The following is a 22,305-nucleotide window of genomic DNA, read 5'->3' on the forward strand; positions in this document are numbered from 1 at the left end:
AAATATTTCCTGGGCTTTTCACTTTGAAGAGGCAGCGGCGGACAGTCAGCCTGTTTATGAAAACAAATATCTGTCTCAGCATGGTGATGGTTATGTATGCAGTCGAGTGCGCAAGAGAAACAGAAAACGAATTACTTTTGTCACAATATGGAAATAAATGTTATCGTATTTGATGTCAGAGGATGAGAAACCAGGGGATTTTAGAGACTTGCTAGTCTGCCGTTAATTAGTCTGGACCTTTATCGCCTTGCCTGAGATCAGTGACTGTGTGCAGACAAAGGAAGACTTCACCACACGAAGGATTTAAATGACAGAATGAGGTTTGCAGGGAGTGTGTTCTGTAGCTATATATACCCGCACTAATGTAGGACACGATCCAGGTGTGGTCACCTGGCACTCACATCTGCATATGAGAGCAAGAGAGCAAAATTAAGACAGAAAGTACCGTATGGATGCACTTATATACACAAGATAATTTAGAATAAAGGAAGCCTTGAGCCTTGAAAATCAATCTCACAGACTCACTAAGTAGCATCACATTATTCTGAGAATACATACAGAGTGAGAGTGTTTCTTTGAGAGGGTTGAGAGACAGAAGGACGACATCTAATGCTTTTATCATTGCATTTGAGATCACTAGATAGTAACTTACAGAAGAAACCTCCATGCTGGATCTCCTCCCGGAGAGAGATCAGTGATTCATTTCCTCCCACCATTGTCACAAACTTGTTTACTTTTCAGTAAATGCTACTCAGGTAAAATACATTTAAATCCAGACAAGCCTTGATAGCAATCAAGTCACTCAGCATGGCTACAAGTGACTGACTGTGCTTCAAAAATAGACTGAAAGTGAAACTGCTACGTCACTTTCTGTAACACCCCATACAATTATGTAATTTATCACACAAGTTGTGAAACAGTAGGACTGTCAGTAAAACCAAATGTCTTTGAATAACCAAAGAAAATGATCACATACATGAGCACAGCGATAAACACAAACACTAACCTGTTGCAAATGATCCGTCACCTACCACACAAGGCATTATTTCCTCTCTGAGGCCACTTTCACACTTGCTGCTCCGACTGAAAGCCCGTCATGCCCTGCACTGAAGTGCACTGTATCACGCTGCACTGTAGGTGCTGTAGTCCTCAGGGTTGTCCTCTCTCTGTATGGGTGTGTTTGTGTGTACATGGACGCACTGAGCGGCTGAGGACTTATGAGATGGAGATGCCAGGGAGAGCACATCCCCCCCCCCCCCCCCCTCTCTCTCTCTCTCTCTCTCTCTCTCTGCTCTTTACAGTCACTGTGAGCTGTTCATCCTCTGCTCTGACAGAGTCATTATTGTAACTGTGAGTCAACACGGCTCCCACACACACACGGAAACACACACAGAAGCACACATACATACACACCAGAAGCACACATACACACACACACACACACACACACACACACACACACACACACACACACACACACACACACGTAGATAGAATGCACTGTATTAGTATCTATATTCGCAAGGATGTAAACAGCAAAGATATAAATGTTTTGCAAGCCTGACAAACCAGTTCTCACCAGTGGTGCAATGTAACTAAGTGCACATTTACTCAAATACTGTACTTAAATACAAATTTGAGGTACTTGTACTTCACTTGAGTCTTTTCTTTTCATGTCACCTAAATATTGTACTTTTTACTTCTACTTTTTTAAATTATTTGACAGCGTTACAATTAAGATTTTTGCATACAAAACATAAGAAGAGCTTATAAAATATGATGTTTTGTTATTTGTTTGTTTATTATTTAACCGTACCAGAGTTAGCTATAAGCTAATTTACATCTGCAGTCCGTGGATTATGAATTAAACTACCCAATAGTGTATACAAGTACAGCTGAAATGATTCGTCGATTAATCAGTTACTCGAAAATTAATTAGTTTAAGTACATTTACCTGATTATACTTTTACTTAAGTAACATTTTCAATGCAGGGTCTGAATACTTCCTCCACCGCTGGCTCTCTCTCACAATAACTAACCAAGCAGGAAATAAAAATTACAGCGGCACCTTTTTAAACTCCTTCCTTCTGTCACAAACATTACTCACCCATCATGACAAAGCACCCTTGCTCTTGCCAACGCAAACAAGCAATTACTCTATTTACACACTTCATTCACACAATCCTCCAGACCTATTACCTCCATGCTTGTACATGACCCCCTCTAAAATGCTGTGAAAACACCACACAGCAGTATCTTTCCTTGGTTTCCCTCATTTACGACTGGATTAGACTCCTGACCTCCTTAAAATGAGCAAAATAAATAGTGTGTAGAGAAAACAGGAACATAGCTTTGTTAAACTAACCACAGCTTGAAGTATCCAATTATTACCAGAACAATACAGCTTATACAAACTCTGTAACTTCCTCCATGAGTAAAACCACACAAACTGAGGAATTCCCCGGCCGAGGGGGACATGGAGGGATGAAATAGTATCCGCATGGTGATGGCAGGTGAGAGGGCACGACTCACAGAGCAGGAATCTCACCCTGCATTCCTCTGCTGTGACGGGAAATGGAATAATTGTGCCTCAGTCAAAGACCAAAGGCATAGTACACTCACACACTTACAGACATAAGCCCAGCCCCCCATCACCCAACACGTGCTTCCTTTCCCAGTATCCGTTCCTATATGGTGAGTCAGCTGACCACAGGATGAGTCGCTCCCTGTCCTCCTTTCATCTGTTCATCCTGAAGCTGCCAAAGGAAGTGGCTGTGAGGGTGGAGACACATCAACTTCTCACCCTGGTCTCACCCCTCCTCATCATCACTACAGCGACATCCTTACTTTGATCCTGCTGTCAGTCCTCCAGCATCCTCCTACAGCACTGTGTGCACCTGCTACTACTCTCTCCTCCTCCTCTGACCTCCCACCTCCTACCCTCCCCTCTTTCATGCATCCTTCCTGCAGTGTGTGAATCCACAGCCGCAGCATCGCAAGGAATGCCTCTCTAGATTTCCGCAGTCCGGCGGCCAGCCTCTACCCGTTACCCAACATCCTGACCATCCTCGCACGATCCCTAATCCTCACCAGAGGACAATTCTGTTGTAAAGACTCAGAGACTGAAAATATCCCTCCTCTCTTCACTCGGATGCACTCAGTGTTTCCCCTCCTTCTTCTTCTCTCTCACTGTTTGTGTAACTCTGACAACCGGCATATAGACATGAGCTATATCGAGAGTGCAGATCTTGCTGTGATGACCCAGCCTGCTGAACTGTCAAATGCTCAGTTTTCAGTGCAGTCGGCGCTGAACTTAGAGCTACATCAAGATAGCCTGACTGCCTTGGTGGGTGTTAACTTTTGTCCTTGTTGGGGGAACATAAAGCAGAATTTGAAGAATCCAAGTTAAATTACATTTTGGGAAATATGCTTGCTCGCTTTCTGGCCAAGAGTTAGATAAGAAAATCGACACCAATCTAATATCAGTCCATCAAATTTGAAGCTACAGCCAGCAGCTGGATACCTTAGCTTAGCACAAAGACTGGAAACAAAGGGAAACAGCTAGCCTGGCTCTGTCCAAAGGGGACATAATCTGCCTACCTGCACCTAAAATTCACTAATTAACACAATATGTTGTGGTTTGTGATGTGTCTTGACGCCACAGTGAGCAGAGACTCCAGGCCAAGAAATAGTCCTGCACATAACGTCATGTAAAACAATAACACTTTTACACTTTACACACGTTTTTAAACCTGTTTCCCTCAACTTTACTGTTTTGGTTCACTCTCAATGCTCTCATGAGCTGCAGCAGGCAAATGTTTTCAGCTAAAAATCCATAAAAAACCCATCGTACTCTACCTGCTGAGCATCAAACGGCAGACAGACACTGACACAACTGTTGGATCTGTATACAGGCAACTTTTTGCTTACAAGTTCACCATATTAACTTAAAAGGTGTGTGAAGGACTGATAGGTGGGTGAATGATAAAGGACAGTTGCCACTGAAGTGCAATGCAGACAGACTGCATAAAGACAGAATGAATGTAGGATGTTGGTAGAGCAGGGGGAAGATGGATTGGAGAGGGAGGGTAAGGCTATATATGTTGAAAAACAGCCCAATAAACATTCAGTTGCACCGGCACTGGTGCATGGTTACTGTATGTTTCTGTGCATTACAAGTGGATTATGTTGCACCTATCGCGTATATGACCTGTGCCCTGTGGGCTTGTTAAGGTAATATCCCATCAGACGTCACACTATCCCTCAGGTTCAGCTCGAAACAAGGCGACAAGAGAAAACACACAAAAAAGCAGCGTTATGTAACAAGCCTACTCGAGTAGTCTGCAGGCCTCAGACGCGTCCTTGGTAACAATCACTATAGCACCACCAAAGAAAGGACAGGATTGCATAACAACAAACTCAATGCCTTCCTAAAGCAGCTAAATGCAGCAGCTCTAAACCTGCATATTGTACATACAGTACAGGTGATACTGTGAAGAATTGAATGCTTGGATCTTTATGTTTCATTCACCAACGTTATGATTAATATAATGTACATGCAGCCCTGCAGCTTCATAGCATTGTTTTGTTGTTTCAGCTTTTCAGCCATATGTAACGGCAAAAGAGACGAATAGTTTCCCTTCAAAGGAGCAATTTATCTTTAATTTTGTAACATGCATCTGATGATAAGTTGTGATGTGATGCTGGTGAAGACAATATGTCAGCCAGTGTTCTTTATGTAACTGTAAATATCTAAAAACACCAGTGGGTGATAAAGTTATAGTGGGCTTTTCTCTGTGGAATGAGAAACTGGACACACACACGCCTCCTTTTTCTTGTTGTTTTTATACTTGGTTCTTCTAAATACATTTCATCAACTTACATTAATTTACCCGCCTTTCAAATCCAAAGACCTACGTCCTTCAGAGAAATTGAAATGCTACATTTTTTCTCTCCTTTTACGTGCACAACGAGCTGAGAGAAGGATGTGTATCAGACTAATGACCTTTCAAAAGCAGAAATATCTGCCTTAAAACAAAGCGACTATTTGAGAAAATGTACATTCTATATACATTCTTTATATGACACATCATTTCTTAAGACACTACAAAGCCAAGATTTATTACAGAACCCCAAAATTTAAACCTTTTCCACAACTGTCAATAGCTTATCAAATACAAAAGTTGATATTATAGCTGTGATGATTTCCTAAGAGTCACGTTTTTTTTATTGAACAATAAATTTACAAACATGTCTGAGTAGTAAAAAAAAACATCTATAAGAAAAACAAACAAATTAAAGTATATACATTGCATTTTGAATAATTAGACACAACTGACTGTCAGTGGCCTATTTTGCCACCAGCAGCTGGTTTCAGTTGAACATTCTGTTACTAGTAGCAACCACTAGTGGAACAGTTCCGTAACAGTTTAACTGACAACGTCCACCATTTTGTCAAATTTGTGACCAAACAAATATTGACTGGCATCTTTTAACCAGCCTCTAAAAGTCCTTGTTGGGTCATCACTTGTAGATGCTCCATTTCTTACTGCTACTGTTGTTTGTAATTTGAGATGTTGAGATGTCTTTCTGTTATTAGTTGAGTGCTAGCCATTAAACTAGCTGTTTGGAGCTAATGTGTTGCTAATACAACATTCAAAGGAACTGATTGTTGTTTTTTATCCATTACTTTCACAGTTCCTCCCAGTAAAAACTTGCTGTGCAGCTACATATACATAATGAGGGCAGAAACATCTGGCTCATAGTTTATCATTATTAGTTCTACACCTGTGAGAGTCCAGAATGTTTAAATGCTGTATTGATTCAAAAACCATGGTCAGTCAGATACTAAAAAAGGTGTCATTTAAATCTGTTTCAGCTGAGCAAAATGACAGATTTTGCTTTGGAAGAATTTTTTACTGAAAGAGAAGAAATACATATTTTGACACTAGTTTTCAGGTCAATATGCCACAGGAATGAAAATGCAGGTATGCTATCCTCCGCACATTCTGCACATTTTACAGATAATCCAAACTGCTTGGGTGACTTTGCATTATAAAAAAAACATGCATGTGAGTATAAAGTAAAACATTTCAATATAAGACAATTTAACACTAAATTAATTCTCTTTATTTTGGTACATACAAAGGTGCTTACCATGTGCGGCCGAGGCGAAGGATCATCCAGATGGAAGTGTCAAACCTCAGGTCGCCTCCTCTGACTAAAGGCCAGATAGCAGCCTTGGCTGCTTGCTTACCTTCGCTCCAGTGTGGGCCCAGAACAGATCAAGAGCATTTTGACCAAATGTGGAGCAAAGACATGTTCAGCACAACTTCCCAACTGAACATAATCCCACCTTCAGCAGTAACAGCTGGAGCCGAGAGGATGAGGAGGTGGCCTCGCCAGCCAGACAGCAGCCGGTTACTGCTGGTGACTCCAGTCCACCCGGAGCAGATCGACATACAGGCCCTGGCTAACACCCAGAATCACTTCAACATCATAGAGTTTGAGGGGAGGAAGTTTGTGAGAGTCACCTCCTCCGTTCACTCACCTGATGGAAGACAGAGTCAGAGCAAATGGAGAGTGTCAGACTACAATCTGGAGGGTCAGATGATCCTGTCTGTGATCTGCACCATGGCCATGGACAATATATACAGCAGTGAAGAGAGAAGGCAGCCAGAGCAGCCTTAGAGCAGGATGGCCACTTGAGAAAAGAAGAAGCCGAAACATGGGTATTTTAGTTTTTATTCAAACTTGTCTCTTTAGCAGCTAAATGTTCCACAGTGTTCACCAGCTAGGTGCTAACTTTGTTTGTCTGTCGTTTGGTACAAGGCAGGTAGTGTACAGTCAGTTTATTAACTGATAAAATATCAGAGGTCTTGAGAGTGAACTAATGAAAAAGTTGAGCACGTAAAATCAAAACAATGACTTATTACTTATCACTGCAGGTGATAATTATCTGAGGGTCCATCACTATAATATACATACTCATTTCATCCATTGTTAATGTAATTAACTTCGAGCTAAATGCTAATGTCAGCATACTAACATGCTCACAATGACAATGCTAACATGCTGATGTTTAGCAGACATGTTTACCATCTCAGTTTAGCGTGTTAGCATTTGCTAATTAGCACTAAACACAAAGTGCAGCTGAGGCTGATGGGAATGCCGGTAGTTTTGCAGACATTTGGTCATAAATCAAAGAATGAGACAAACTAAGATTTTGACCTGATGATGGAACTATTTGAAACATTTCACTCACAAGCACAAATGTGGACCTAATGGTAACACTAAAAGTCTGGGGATCACCAAAGTTATAGTCATGTTTGCATTTACAAGAAGTCAAACTAAGAATCAAACAATCAATCAATCCACCAATCAGTCAATGATCAATCCGTGAATCCTGTGAGATGATAAAAACCAGCAGCCTTCACTATAACCCTTAACAGGAAACAAATGCTGTGTTTCTCCATAAATTGGGGCAACAGAGTGCACAGAAGACCATTTTTGCGTGTTTGCATTTGTTTTCAGTAGATGTTTGTTCTTCATTAGATAGTAAAAATGATCAAACACACAAAAACAGAGATATATGTAGAGTAGTGCTATTTTCAAAAAAGGCATGGGTGTACTCAAATGCAATCACATAATACTGAACACACACACACTACTCTTGTGCATAAACACAAAAAGCCACAGATAAACACTGTGGAGTTTGGCCACTGCTTCCTCTGTGGCTAATGAAAGAACTTGACGTCAGGTCTGGTCTGCAGACCGCAGCTTCACTTCTGTTTTACTTTCCTGGCTTTTCTTGTACAGCGAGTGGAGGAGGCTGTAAGAGGCTGATGCTCTAAAGCAAACACTTTAAGTGTCCTTAAAGTCCTTTTTGAAGGCATGGACATTAAATTAAACGCTTACAATATCTGATAAATTAGATTTGTAAAAACTGAAGCTTTGATAATTCAAGTAAAGGGAGGTGAAAACAACAGAACTACACGGCTTAATGCAGTAAAACAGAAAATAAGAACAAAATGTTCTAAACTTTACCCTCAAAATGTCAACATTTTAGGAACTAACAGAACCGGCCTTGTTTTTAGCTCGACAACCATACAACACTCTTTATTTTGGAAGTAGGACTTTTTCGATCAGCATACAGAGCGTGTAATCCTTTAATTTAATCTCTTGCATGTGAATTGCCAAAATTTGAGTTTTCAGACATCTCCATATGTCTGCACCCACACACAACCACACATACATGCAAACACTCACTTCCTCTTCATATTGACCAGGACATGGTGTACCTAAAATTAGATAACACAACCACTCACATGTTAACAGACACGCACGTCCTCGATTTAGCTGCACTGTGGTTTCACCAAAGTTAGGAGCGGAGAGACACGAGATCGGATAATGTTCATTTCTATAGAATGACAGAGACTAGTGCTGAAATATAACTAAACACATTCAAAAAAGTACTGTTTTGAAGTTCTTGTACTTTACTTGCAAGTATTTACATTTAATGCAGTTTTATACTTAATAGCTACCTTTGAGAAACCAGTCAGCTGTTTGAGGGACGATGAATAAATGGCTAACAACAGGGAATGCCATCCAATCTTCCTTTAGTGAGTGCGTGATTGACAGATGAGGAAGGAAAAGTGATGAGCTGCAGCCTGTAGTTGCAGGCAGAGCGCCCCCTACTGGTCACATTACTGTTATCACAGTGTCTGTTTGATGCTGTTGAACTTTGATGCAACTCTCAAGTGACCAATCACGTGTGTTCAGTTCAGGAAAAGCCAAACGGACAAACAGTGTGCCTTATAATTAAAATCATATAATTTAGAGAATTTAGTACCAAATTGACAGCCGCAGACAGTAAAGATGTAAGCTTTATTCATGTTGCGTGCAAATGCAAAAAAATGCAAAAACTGCAAAAACCGCAAAAACCACCAGGCAGATATTAAAATAAAATGCAAAGAGCAGGCAAACACTTATTCATCATGACTGGTGATATTTTGTACAATCACTTCTGTGGCCATCTGGGACTCTTAAGGAACTTCAGAGTTTGTTGTCCAGGTTCTTTATGGTCCAGTGTTTCACTGTATTTTGGTTGTTATATATATATATAGTTTTGTCTTCATATATACAGTACATATCCCATTGTTTTGATTTGTGTTGTTAAACGTTACATTGTTTTTTTTTGCCACAGATTAATAACTAGTAGACCAAATCCAGTCTACAGAGTGACTTTACTAAATTGTGCTCTCTTTCACTTAATCTACATCCACCAGAGGGCAGCAGATACCTGCCAATATTTTCTCAATCTGCAAAGAATAAAAGCCACAACAAAGTTTATTGAGACTGATTTATTTTTTTTGCATGCATCAGAAATAACCCCTGAAATAATCTATGTACAAACACGTACAGGTCTTTGTTACGTCACACTCTTCTCATTAAAACAATCCTTCCATGCATCTGCAATCTGATAATTAGCTTTCATAACTTCAAGGCACACATACATATTGATTTACCAGGATCTCCTTCAGTATATTTATTTGTCTCGTACAAATATCTTTAGTGGAATTCACACTGCTGTCAAAATGAAAACCACATATGACAAACTTAAAGCTTCTGCTCCTGTTTATTGTGTTTTGCCTCACTCACAAAGAAAAGCACTTAAAATGATCCATCTGTTACTGTTGTGGCACATTTGGTTTTAAGATGATCCCAAGAACTAGAGAGGTTGCAAACCCTGCACCCAAGCTAAAGACCAAGTGCAGCTAATGTTTGTGACACCGGTACCAGACCAGACTACTGGCTTGGTACATCAGACAAGGCTGAGGGTACATGGCACTTCTTCCAGATGCATGTAAAAGGCTGAAGCGGATTCTCCCGTGTTTACCGTAACTCCGTAATGGTCCATATTAACCTCCAGTGCTCAATTTATTCTGTAGACAGAGAGAAATGTGTTACAAACAATAAATCTGGTAGTGAAGAGTGACAGTTGGAAAGGTGAGAAAGAAGAAATCACTTATATATATAGCCGTACCTTCTTGGCGTTGTCCACACACTGCATGTAGGCCGAGGCGATGCTCGAGCAGGACAGAGTCTTTCCTGTGTTCTCCTTGTAGCATTTTAAAATCTGACTCTGCAAGTCGCCACACACTGGCTGGATATCAAAACGCCTGAGAGAGAAAGATACACAGTGAATGCAAACACCAAACATCATGTTGGTTTGGTAGTTAATACCAACAAACTCGTCCTCATACCATGCATCAGTGCTTAATTTAATCCCATAAAGTGTAAAAAAGTTAGTATATTATTAAGAGAGGGCACATTTGCAGATAATTATTGTATTTATACAAACAATGATTCCAAACTCACGCAAAACGGTTGTGAGCGTCTTCTTTGCCCTTCTGGAAGCTCTCAGCAGTCACTTTGTAAAACTCAGTACACTGTCAAAGTAAAAACACCAAACGTTACAATCGAGGTAAAATATCACATCTGCATCATATGATCAAGCTGTTATCTGATTTCTGCATTTGTGTTTTGTCTGAACTCTTGTCACTGTTTTGAATTTGGCACGTCTCTGTGGTAAAAGGCAATGTCACACACTTCTGTGCATCAATCAGAATTTAGAAACATTTGAATTAAAATCTGATGACAGTTTTGAGGTCGTTTGCCGATGTTGTCAGTCAAACATGATAAAACCACTCCCTCCTGAGGACGCACACTAACTTTATTTTAAGTTTTAAAGCAAAACTACATAAGAAAAGACCTCAGTCTTCCTCTTACAGAGGATGAGATGAATTCATAAGCAATAAAAACACACAAACTTGCTCAGTTCAGCACACTGGATTATATCTACTATTGCTGCTTTAAACTTTTAACAGTAAATACCAAAGGATGTTTTTTTTCAAAACTTAAAACATCGATTAAATATTTATGACTCAAAAGCAATGATGTTATGGAGGATTTTCAGGGGCTTTAATGTAACTTAAACTTAAATGAGTTGTAAGGATGAGGAATACTCAAAATGCTGCTCACCTTTGCTTCAAGTTTTGCAACATGATCCTTGTAGAGAGCGTCTCGTTTCTTCAAATCTTTCTCCCTCTCCTCGAGTTGATGAGCCTGTGTGGGTTAAAAACGTTTATACTGACATCATCACACCTATAAAACCATCACGTTCATGCCAAGACTACATTTTATCGTTTCATATTTTGTAGATGGCGATGTCGAATTTCACGACATGTGCAGCAGCTGTTTTAAGTGCGATTAGAGCAGAAAGAAAGTGAAAAAGTGAGTCATGCTTGAATAAATTTTCTCCCATCTTACCTTCATCTCCATCCACTGCAACAAGACAAGAGGGCAAGAAAGAAACAGACATTAAGAGGAGGAAAGAACTTCCTATTCACAAGAGAGATCCTGCCACATGTTCAGATCCTGCATGTTTTCTTGTGCTTACATAAAGCTGCACCATGAGCCTCTCATCTTCCGTCTTCATTCGCTCCTTCGTGATGGAGTCTGTCAGGTTCTCCATGTATGCCGCCTTCTCCACCTCCAGCGTCTTCTTCACCTGCTGCTCCACCTGAGCCTCGGCTGCTGCTTTGGCCTCCGCTCGAGCCTGAGCCCTCATCTCCTCCAGCCTTCACATGTGAACACACAGATCACATTTTATGATAGAATAATTAGTTGATCGACAGACATGTCATCAACAGCAAATGTTTTTCTTCAAGCATAACTGCAAAAAATCTGCTGGTTCCAGCTTTAGTTTGTCACACGTCACCGTAAACTGAATATCTTTCTGCTGGTCAGACAAAAGACATTTGAAGACGTCATCTTGGAAACTTAAAATGAGCATTTATTCACTATTTTCTGACATTTTATGCACAAAACGATGAAATCAATCAATCAAAAAAACTATTTGGCAGGTTAAATAATAATAATGAAAATAATCGTTAATTGCAGCCCTTCAGCTCATGCGGTGTTCCACTTCTGTGATTATAATTTGAAACATAGATGCACCTTTCTGTACAGTTCATTCATAGCTTGTAATAATAATAATAATAATAATAATAATAATAATGCATCTGATACCCTTCAGTCATGTGCTGCACCAACAATTTTGTATTTTTATTAGATTTCTTTCCACTGTTACTTTATTAAATTTGACAACATTCATATAAATCCATTAATTATTTATCATTACAATGTACTAGGGCTGCAATGAATGATTATTTTTATTATCAATTAATCTGCTGGTTATTTTTTTTATCATTATCTTTAAAATGTAAGAAAATAATAAAAAAACAAGCATCACAAAAAAAGAGGCCAAGTTCACGTCTTTAAATTCCTTGTTTTGTAGAAGATTTTCAATCTATTATCATAGACGACGAAGTAATTTGAGAACACATTTGAGAAGTCTGAACCAGTGGATTTTTGGCCCTTTTGCTTAAATGATTAATCAAATCGACTAATCGATTAAATTACTAATTGCTTTACTGTACACACCCAGCATCTCGGGCACAAACATTTACGACATAAAGTCACGACACAAAATTCTTCCCACACACACAATGAGAAATGACAGAAACTCAGTAAAACGTTCAGAGTAACTTGTTCTTACTGTCGCTGCAGCTCCTGCCTCTTCTGGCTGATCTCCTCCTCCAGACTTCTCTGCATCTCCACTTTGATCTTCTGCCTCAACTCTTCCTCCACCACTTCAGGAGAAACGGCTGCATGAAAACACGACAAATGTGTGAATAAAAAATAAATAAAAAAAGCACATGACCTTGACATATTTCAAACTGTTCAGCTCACCTGCTGCAGGTGGAGGCACTGAGGCGACAGCAGCTTCTTCATCCTCAACAACAGGGGGCAGAGACGGGGTGATGGTTGGCTCCTCAGCAGGTGGAGCTGGATCAGGTGGAGGTAGTGCTAGAGGCTCTACGAGGGGTTCACTTATAGGTGCATCAGCGGGCACAATGGCCAGCTCCACACAGTGACAGGGTGGGGGGGGCTCTTCAAAAGTGAGCTCTGGAACAGGAGAAGGTGCTGCCACAGGCGCTGGAGGAGGTGGAGGTGGAACCAGTTCACATGGAGGCGGTGCATCGACAGCTGGAACCACGACTGGAGGCACTTCTTCAACTGCAGCAGGCTCAACAAAAGTGGTCTCCAATGGCGGAGGTAAAACTACCGCTTCAACTGGAGCTGAATCAACAGGACAGGGTGGGATTATTGGTTCAACAGGTGTAGATTCAACAGTGGGTGGAGGTTGGACCGTTTCCACTGGTGGTGTTGACAGGACAACAGATTCAACAGAGGCAGCTCCAGCAGCAGGTTCAACAGTAGTTGGAGGTGTTGGTTTCGCTGACTCAGAGGGCAGAGATGAAGCTAGAGGTTCAGGTGGAGCTACAGCTGCTGACGATGACTCCACAGGTGGAGGTAGGACAACAGGTTCGATGATGTGTTCTGCGATCGGTGGTGTAGACGGGGTTTCTGGCTCTACATGAGGTGGGATGAAGGATTCAACAGGAGGTAGGACTACTGGCTCCACTACAGCAGGTGGAGGTGGAGGAGGAGGAGGAGGAGGAGGAGGAGGAGGAGGAGGAGATTCAGGCTGTACAGGTGCTTCTACTTGTGGAGGAGGTGTAGGAGCAGGAGGAGGAGGGGCTGAGACAACAGGGTCGGTTAGAGGTGGAGTTTTTGGCTCTACAGGTGGAGGCGGGGCTGCAGGCTCCACAGAGGTAGGAGGAAGGGAGTGAAACTTTACAGGAGGAGGAGGGATGAGTTTTACAGGAGGAGCAGGTTCCACTGATGGAGGTGTGGAGGGGGCTTCCTGAGGAGGAACTGGAGGTGGAGGTGCCAGAAGAGGTATTAAGTGTTCCACAGAGGGGGCGGGAACTGGAGTGGGTGTTGGTGTTTCAGGTGGAGGAGGACTTCCTCTCTGTGAGAGCTGTGGAGAGACGACCTTTGAAGACTGCCTCATCCTGTTGATGACTTTGTCTGACAGCTGACAGGAAGAGAAACAACAGAAATATTTATTGTTTGGAGCAAAATTAGCATTTCTTCTAATTATGCTGTTTTTCTTTTAAGTTAATCCGCTCTCTTTCTCTCCTTCTGGCCTCAGCAGCAGGCCGAGGTGTGATGCTTTGTTTCTGTCCAGTTTAATTTCTACTTTTGATTTTTAGTTCCTTTGCTTCTTTTTACACACTTGGTTCATTTCAGCTCCAGAACCACCACTGAATGGAGTTTTATTTATGAACTAGATATTATCATCATTATTTTTATGTAAAAACTTGTTGTTTTTGAAATCACTAGAGGATTGTTAAAAGCGGAGGTGGAAGAAGTACCGTTTAAAAAAACTCACAAAATACACTTAAAGTACAAAAAGTAAAAGTCACTTTACTGTTGTAGCTGGTGAAGGTGGAGCTTTATATACTTTAGATACTACTGGGTGGCTTAATATATAATAATATATCATAATCCTAATTTATTAGTGTCAGTTTATTAGTACAATATATTCCACTGTATTGGAGTAGAAGCAGCATTAAATAATAAAAAAGTAAAAGTATAAGTACCTCAAAATTGTACTTAAGTAAATGTACTTAGTTAAAAGAGTTCATTCACAGACTCAAAGCTCCTGTAGTTATATTGTTTTTGTCTTGTTGAATATTTAAAAAAGCTGCTGTTACATTTCTTACTTAATAAGATGTTTAAGCAGAATGTTTTTCTCTCACAGTATTTGTTTGGTCCATATGACAACCGACCATTTTCTTACTATGTGTAACACCAACACCAGAGCTGGAGAGTGACAACAAACATGGGGGCGAGTTCAATACTTCTGATTTACAACCCACAGAGAGTGAACTGTGCCCTCGTGCACTCTGCGGCGACCGTTCCTCCACTGAAGCACCTCTGCAGAAACTGCGTGCACTCACTAAACCTTTTTTTTCATGTTTTACTCCCAGGTCAAATCCACGCAAAGTCTCCCTGAGCTTTCACTCACCCGAATGCCCTTCACAAAAGTAACTCCTCCGCCTGCTTCACCATCCTCGTGAGGGAAGTGACTCGGGCTGTTTCCCCCCATCCACACCTGCAGCCGCAGCTACTACCAGGACGGCGAGGCGACTGGAGATACTTTAATCCCACAACGTGGATTAGTGTCCTCAGTGAAATCAACTCGCCAACAGCTGCAACAGTCTGCCCCTCCCACCGCTCAGCGTGAACAACAGCAGCTGCGATTGGCTGGATCTGAACAACGCTGCTCTGGATTGGTCAACTGGGTCTTACAGGCAATGAAACGTGAGGGAACATTGTGTCCCTTGTTAAAATGTATAAAACTAAATATGTACTTATGTTCTAAATATGTTCTTGTTATGATAAGTTATTTAAGAACTACAGAGACTCTTTTATCTATGATTGTAGCCAGGTTGTCATTTTAATATCAGTGGGCAGATAAAGAGTTACTGTTAATGTGTCCTGTTGACAAATACTGGTCCAATACACCTGAGACAATTTGACATGACACACAATTACAGCTACAACGTGATCTCCATAAATGATTCCTCTGTATATTAAACAGTCTGTATCTAAATAACCATGAATGTATTTTGTCCACATTATCGTGCTCATTGTAATCCTACTGACGAACGTTGGCTATCGATGCTAAATTAGCGTTCACGTTCACAAAATAAATATTCAAACAACATTACAGACAAAAGAAAGTTGCACCATGATTTTGCATATGTGAATGCTAATGAGGTACTCATGGAAAATAATAGGGCTGATGATTTCCTATATTTTTATTATCAAAAAAATCCCATTAAAAGACCAAAACCAACAATTAATTAATCAATCAACAAGTATCTTATTCCTCTGTGCCATAGACTTCCACTGTTGTCCAGAAACTATTAAAAACACAACAGTGAGCCACACTTTTCTTCACTAGGATGAACACAGACAATCCCAAACACTCATTAGTGCACCAATTGTGTATTAATCCGCAGCTGAAAATAGTCCCCAACAAATACACCATTCACTCCTGTTTGAGTAACGTGTGCAAAAAACTACAGTTCCCAGCTGTTTTAGGATTTTATTTAACCTTTTTAAGAAGTGACATTTTACATTTGTGACCAGTTTTTAAACCTGCAATAACTTTTTTTGGACACTAGGGGGCAGCGGAAACAAACTGTGAACACAACATTGACACATCTGCAGTAAGTCTGCAACTAACGATTATTTTCATTATCGATTAGTCATTTGGTTTACGAAAGGTCAAAAAACAGAGAAACTAGCCCATCACAATATCCGAAACACAAGGTGACATCATTACATTACACTACGTTTATTCAGTTTACTATAATAAAAAAAGCAGCAAATTCTCCTATCTGAGAACCTGTAGCCATCAAATGTTTCAGAATTTTGATTAAAAAATTACTTAAACGATTAATCGATTATGAAAATAGTTGCCAATTAATTTGCTTTCCATCGACTAATCGTTGCAGCTCTAGACATGTCATTACCTTTTTGGTTTTTTTTTGTTGAACTTTTTCATTTAAAACAGCTGCTGCTATGAGAGCAGTGAGAGTGAACCAAAACAGTAAAGTTGCTGCCGGACAATGAGCTGAAACTCACAACCCCACTGAGAGGGATCTGCAGAGTCAAGTGATAATTCTGTCTATCTGTAAATAATTTGCTGCTTTAAAGATTCAGCAGGAATAAAAGGCATTTGGGCTGAGTGACACAGAGGGTCGGGAGGTCGAAAAGTATTTAGACACGAACTGACACGCTGTTGACTTCTGGTCTTTTTCTGGGATTTATTGACATTAATGAAATATATAATATAACTGCCTTATCCTTTAAGCTGTCTAGTGTTTGTGTGAGAGGAGTTCACTACGTCCTATGATGTGTGATCAAGTATGAAAACAAAATAACACAACTGTAGAAAACATCTGCAGGATAGTCGAACACAAACGATCTCTAAGTCCAACACAGTGGCTGTTTTTCAATTTGACCACCAATCCCTTCTTCTTCACTCTGACTTCTTCTCCTTGACGTCGGGTCCACGCAGAGCCGCCCGCACGCTGCTCCACACCTCCGTGTACAGCAGAGTGCCCAGGAAGACCACGCCCGTGCCCACCCAGTGCCACGTGGTGAAGGGGTTTTGGAAGTAAATGATGGAGATGATGAGGCTGAGAAACTTTCTCAGCGTCACCACCAGAGTGACGGTCAGCGAGGCGCACTCTGTGGTCAGAATGAACACACCACGGATGCACACATACCTGGAAAAAAAACTGGTTAAAGTCTGTAACAAGAGAAAATGGAAACAAAACCCTGCAATTTAAACTAAACTTAACTTACAGTCTGTGCTTTAACTTGTCAAATATAAACCCTGCACGCTGTCTATACTGTATTATAGACATGTATACATGCATATACTATACTTCATGTATATAAAGTATTAATCACTCAATATTTATTCCTTTGCACGATTTCTTTTTGATTACAATCTACAGAACACACGCTTGGCCAATAAAGCTGGTTCAGAGGTTAGTGGCATGTTTGCAGGTATGTTGATTTCTTCACATGTTGTTATGGTGATTTGTATGCGTCTTTGTAGCAATGATACACACCATACACAAATGAGCAATTTGTGATTTTATATATAATAAAAAGCTGTGGTTTCCAACCTTTTTGGCTTGTTGTGACTAGAACTAACTGTCATATGATACCGGTGTCAATGTGATACCTGAGTTTCAGTGATATCAAAGCAGCACGTTTTCAGTACCTTATTGTGGAATATTAGTATGTTCCTTGGTCTGCATGCTATGTTTAATTTTAACTGCCGTATTTAACGCTATATAACTATTCAATGTATTAGAGTTCAGTGTTGTTCAAACACACGCAGCAGTGCAAGAACTTTGCCCAAATAAAACACTGAACAGTCTGAAAACCTAAAAACCTGATCTGAAGAATCGACCCTTCAGATAAACTTGACAAAAACGAAATAAAGGTATTGGTGTTGCTAACTGGATATGTCTACTGTGCGAGTTGAGAGCAGTTCAACCAAAATGGGATCATTTTAGATGCCCAAAGAAGCAGAACTGCACTGTATTTCATAAGAAGAAAAAGCCCAGATTAGAGGAATGTGACAAAAACAATAAATTTTTGTAGCAGACATTTGTTTCTTCTTCCTGTTTTCTTAATCATCTTTTGACCCCTTCTGAAGTTTCGGCACCATTGTAATAAAGGTAACAACTATTACAAGAGATAAATAAATACAAGCCAGTGAGTTGAACTTGTTTTGGCAGGATACTGTGTGACAACGTTGACCAGCAGGTAGATCCACATGATCGGCACAGACAGTCCAACCCCAGGAACAGCCACAGGAGCTGAGAAACAGAAGATATTTATGAGTCAAGACACAAAACTTAAACTTTGCATCTACAACGTTTTCCTTGAATGAGTCGACAGGACTCACTGCTCTGACTGAAATAGACACAGTGGTTGTAGATGTTTGTGGAGAGCAGCAGGAAGCCCGGCAGAGGCAGGCAGTGCTGCAAAGAGACACAACAGAGTGTAAGTTACTCAACTCAAATGAAGCTTGAATCTCCCTGAAGCTATTTGAATCTTTTGGGAGTGTCCTGCGTGTCGGAGCAGAGAGAAAACTCACATTATAGAAGAGGGCCTCCTTGGAGTGTTTGCCATACTGCTTGTAGAGCGTCTCCTGGAAGATGCCCATCCTCGCAGACATCAGCAGAGCAAAGGTCAACATGGCAATACCTGAAAGGACAGAAATCAACAACAAAATCAGTTTTACGACATCATGTTAATGTTGCTGGTTGTTAGTGTTGAATCTCTCTAAAGTTTTCTTTCTGCTACTGACAGAGGTGCTTCCAAATGAGAGATCTAAGTTCATTGTTTTTTGTCATTTATCAAGCAAAAATTATTATTATTATGTGACTGTAAATTGAATGTCTTTGGGTTAAGCAGTTTGTAGATGTCACCTGGGAGAGTGGAAAGTGATGATAGACATTTTCACAATTTTCTGACATTTTAATGATGAAATAATTAACAGATTAATCAAAAAAGATCGTTACTCGCAGCCCTGCAGCAAATAAAATGTCAATTTAAAAGGCAAGCTCACCTATAAGCCAGTGCATGAAGGCATGAAAGCCTTGCTCTTCTGATCCTTCATTGGCCACATTCTGCAGAAACAAAACAACATGTGTGCACAAAAAAACACTAGTCGAGGTCAAGACTGCGTATTTCAAGAGTGTGTGTTGTCTTGGATGGAAGGAATTGCTGCAACAGACATGTCACAAAAGACACTTAGTAAGGAAATAAAAACAAGCGTACTAATACTGCACTATAATACAACGTGTTCTGGAGAGGACTCACCACTTGTTTGGCGGACATGATGGTGCAGATGAAGATACCAGCTGAAACTAAAGCTATAGACAGATATTTACTGGCTGAATACCTGCAGGGTGAGAGGGTGAGACACTGCAATCAAACTGCATATTGATGACTTCTGTTTGCTTTTAACCTGCAGACATGACTTCATCTAGACAAGGTTTGAAGTATCAGAGCAAGCAGGTGTACCTTTTCTTCAGGATGATTATTCCCAGAATCATGTTAGCGATTAGCGATCCCTGCAAACAAACAAGACACACAGGTCAAACACAGAGATCAGACCGAGGTGGAGGGGATGGATTGAGATTATGTGTGAAAAGAAGATAAGCAATGATTCTTACTGATCTGAAGATCATGTGTAACGGCATGGCGATGTTGAAGTTGAGAGCGTAGTTGTTGATCACACTGACTGTGAAGAACATGGTCACCATGATCACATAGTTTCTGGGAATAAAAAGGGACACAACAGGTTTGTTTTAACATCCGTTCCTGCAGCAGAAAGTTCAAACTCCATCGATGGTTCTTACCTTACAGGGATCGCTGGTTTCTTCCTCCCAAAGTTTGTTTCAAAGATGAAACCCTCTAATGCGATGAACACAAACTGAGCGAAGGTGACGATGTTGCCACATCCTGGAAACTCTCTGAAGAACAACAAACAACAGATGAGACTGAAATCAAGCAAGAAAATATCCAGATTTAACAGCATAAAAAATGTTCAGCTTTGAACAATGAAGTGGCAAAACACTGACTACTTTAAAATATATGTTTATATTTATTCATTGTCCCAGTGTCTCATTGGTATTTGCTGTGGTATTTGTAAATAGTGCAAATCGCAAAACTCAATGTTGTTTTCTAAATTTAAGCAATTTCTGTTTCAGATTTCTCTCAGAATGATTTCTCAAAATATATTGAAATTGAGCTGAAACTGACAGGTTCAGTTTAGTATGTGGATACTTCATCATCTAGCAGTCCCAGATAAACACTGAACAATGAGATACCAACTTATTTATTTGGTTGTGTTGTATTAAGATTAGCTGCTTTGCTTTTGTCTTCTTTACATTTTCTCTTTTGGATTTGTTTTCATGATACTATTAATGTGTTATTTGGACATCTTTGAATGTGTGGACCCCAGGAGGATTAGCAACTATGAGGATCCACTCAAATAAACAATAAACAAATAACTAGCGCCATGCTCTTTCATTAATGAGTAGCACCTACATTTGTACTTCGCACCTACCTTTATTTCATTTTTACTACTTTTATTTACTCTATTTAAATATGACTGTATGGGTTTTATTTTACTATACATACTTAAAGTATATTGTATATTTATACTATTGTACATATCTATTTAATGGTCTATATTAAACATATTGGCTAAAAAAACAACCTTTGGGGTGAATTCAGTGCTCTAGTATCTTATTTTATGAAAGTACCAGTGTGGCATCTTGACCATAATCACATCCAGCCTCTTCCTCCACAGTGCTGTGATGCTCCTGGAAACATCTTTGAAGGAAAACTTTTTCCACAAGTAGCATAATAAAATACTTTTTTCTGTGTGTGCGATAACTGTAGGCTGCTTCGTAACTGCCCATCAGTGTAGAGCACTTCATGAATACAAGTTCCACACAAGTACAAGAACATGAATAAGCTTCTTAATAACAGTTAATACCTCTGACAGTATGCTAATGTCTCACTCCACAGTAACAAAGACTCGTGCAGTGTGTAAACAAAAATAAGTCGCAGCTGTAAAACTTTTATGTAGTGAAGTCGACATGAGTTCATTAACAGTCTAAGTTTGTCACTGACCTTACAAGCAGCTCCAGAGACACCACATTGCTACAGCATCCGACAAAAACAAGAACAATCGCAAAAGCTGTGCCCATGTTGGTTTCCTGTTTGTAAAAACTCGGTGGAAAATGTGTCACTTAATAAAGCGGATTTCTGATCGGTGCATTTTTGCTAATAAGCAGCGGCTTATGTTTAACAGGAGGTCTTCTGCTTCCACACAAACTCCTGTTTCAGTTGAACACGTCTAAATCTGGGGTCGAACACTTCCTTGTCACGCGGACTCACGGGAGTTGTAGTTCCTTTCTGACATAACCGGAAAAACATGTACGCAGTGTCTCTGCGTTCTCTGTATTTAAGACAACATCACAAATTAAATACATATATTGTCTGGTAAGCTGTAGTAGCAGTAAATATTAGTGACGTATGTAAAAACGAACAGATAGTTTAAGTTAATGAGTTACCAGCGCAAACACTGCGCAGTCGTGACGCGCATATATATTCGAACGTGCGTGCGCAGATCAGTCGATTCTTTAAATAAATGTGAAGAGCTCTCACTCCGCCCGAATCTCTGGGTACCAGAAACAACACAGAAGCAGACAGAGTAGCCCAAACTAATAAATGTTGTCACAGCAGGGTTTTCTTTCAACATAAATACTCCATTCATTCATTCATTCATTCATTCATACTTGTAATGTGAAAAAAACTGACATGGACATATTTGGGTCCTTGTGAGCACCAGAAGCCTGGTTTAGTCGTTGCATGTTTTACTCAACAGTGTTTTCCAGATACTCAGCTTGTTTATTGAGTAGGGTTACTGAGCTATTTCAATTACACATGCTAAACTATAGATCCTCCCGTGACCCTGAATTGAATACACGGGATAGCAAATGCGTGTAGGTTATATTATGTCATCCTATATATAACACATTGTTATATATAGGATGACAACCTCTAGACTGGGAAGGATCTCAGACTTAAAGTTACTATGTGTAGAATGTATATGTGATTGTTGCACTGAATATGCAGTAGTAGCAGTAGCAGTAGTTTTCTGGTGGGTTGGTTTTAAAACAGAAAACAATGTAAAAATCTTACTTTATGACC

The 22,305-nt window shown here is 40.1% G+C and overlaps 2 protein-coding genes across 3 annotated transcripts; both read right to left on the reverse strand.

The window, feature by feature from the left end:
- Positions 1-9,613: 9,613 nt before the first annotated feature.
- Positions 9,614-15,168, reverse strand: LOC139286832 (uncharacterized). Of its 2 annotated transcripts, XM_070907757.1 has the most exons (9): positions 15,005-15,168; positions 12,817-14,008; positions 12,623-12,731; positions 11,462-11,642; positions 11,332-11,346; positions 11,044-11,127; positions 10,381-10,451; positions 10,046-10,181; positions 9,614-9,944 (listed from the first exon to the last, which is right to left on the reverse strand). In XM_070907757.1, exons 1-9 carry the CDS (start codon positions 15,083-15,085, stop codon positions 9,921-9,923), a joined length of 1,893 nt encoding a protein of 630 aa, XP_070763858.1. In that variant the 5' UTR covers positions 15,086-15,168; the 3' UTR covers positions 9,614-9,920. The 2 variants fall into 2 exon arrangements, with proteins under 2 accessions (XP_070763858.1, XP_070763857.1); XM_070907756.1 differs by lacking the exon at positions 11,332-11,346.
- A 260-nt stretch (positions 15,169-15,428) lies between these two features.
- Positions 15,429-21,329, reverse strand: slc35b4 (solute carrier family 35 member B4). Its single transcript, XM_070907385.1, has 10 exons — positions 21,223-21,329; positions 19,941-20,054; positions 19,755-19,857; positions 19,603-19,652; positions 19,399-19,480; positions 19,145-19,205; positions 18,671-18,780; positions 18,479-18,554; positions 18,314-18,389; positions 15,429-17,279 (listed from the first exon to the last, which is right to left on the reverse strand). The coding sequence occupies exons 1-10, from the start codon at positions 21,297-21,299 to the stop codon at positions 17,030-17,032; spliced, it is 999 nt and encodes a 332-aa protein (XP_070763486.1). The 5' UTR covers positions 21,300-21,329; the 3' UTR covers positions 15,429-17,029.
- Between the last annotated feature and the right edge of the window lie 976 nt (positions 21,330-22,305).

This window comes from Enoplosus armatus, chromosome 6, assembly GCF_043641665.1.
Source record: "Enoplosus armatus isolate fEnoArm2 chromosome 6, fEnoArm2.hap1, whole genome shotgun sequence".
Classification (NCBI taxonomy): Eukaryota; Metazoa; Chordata; class Actinopteri; order Centrarchiformes; family Enoplosidae; genus Enoplosus; species Enoplosus armatus.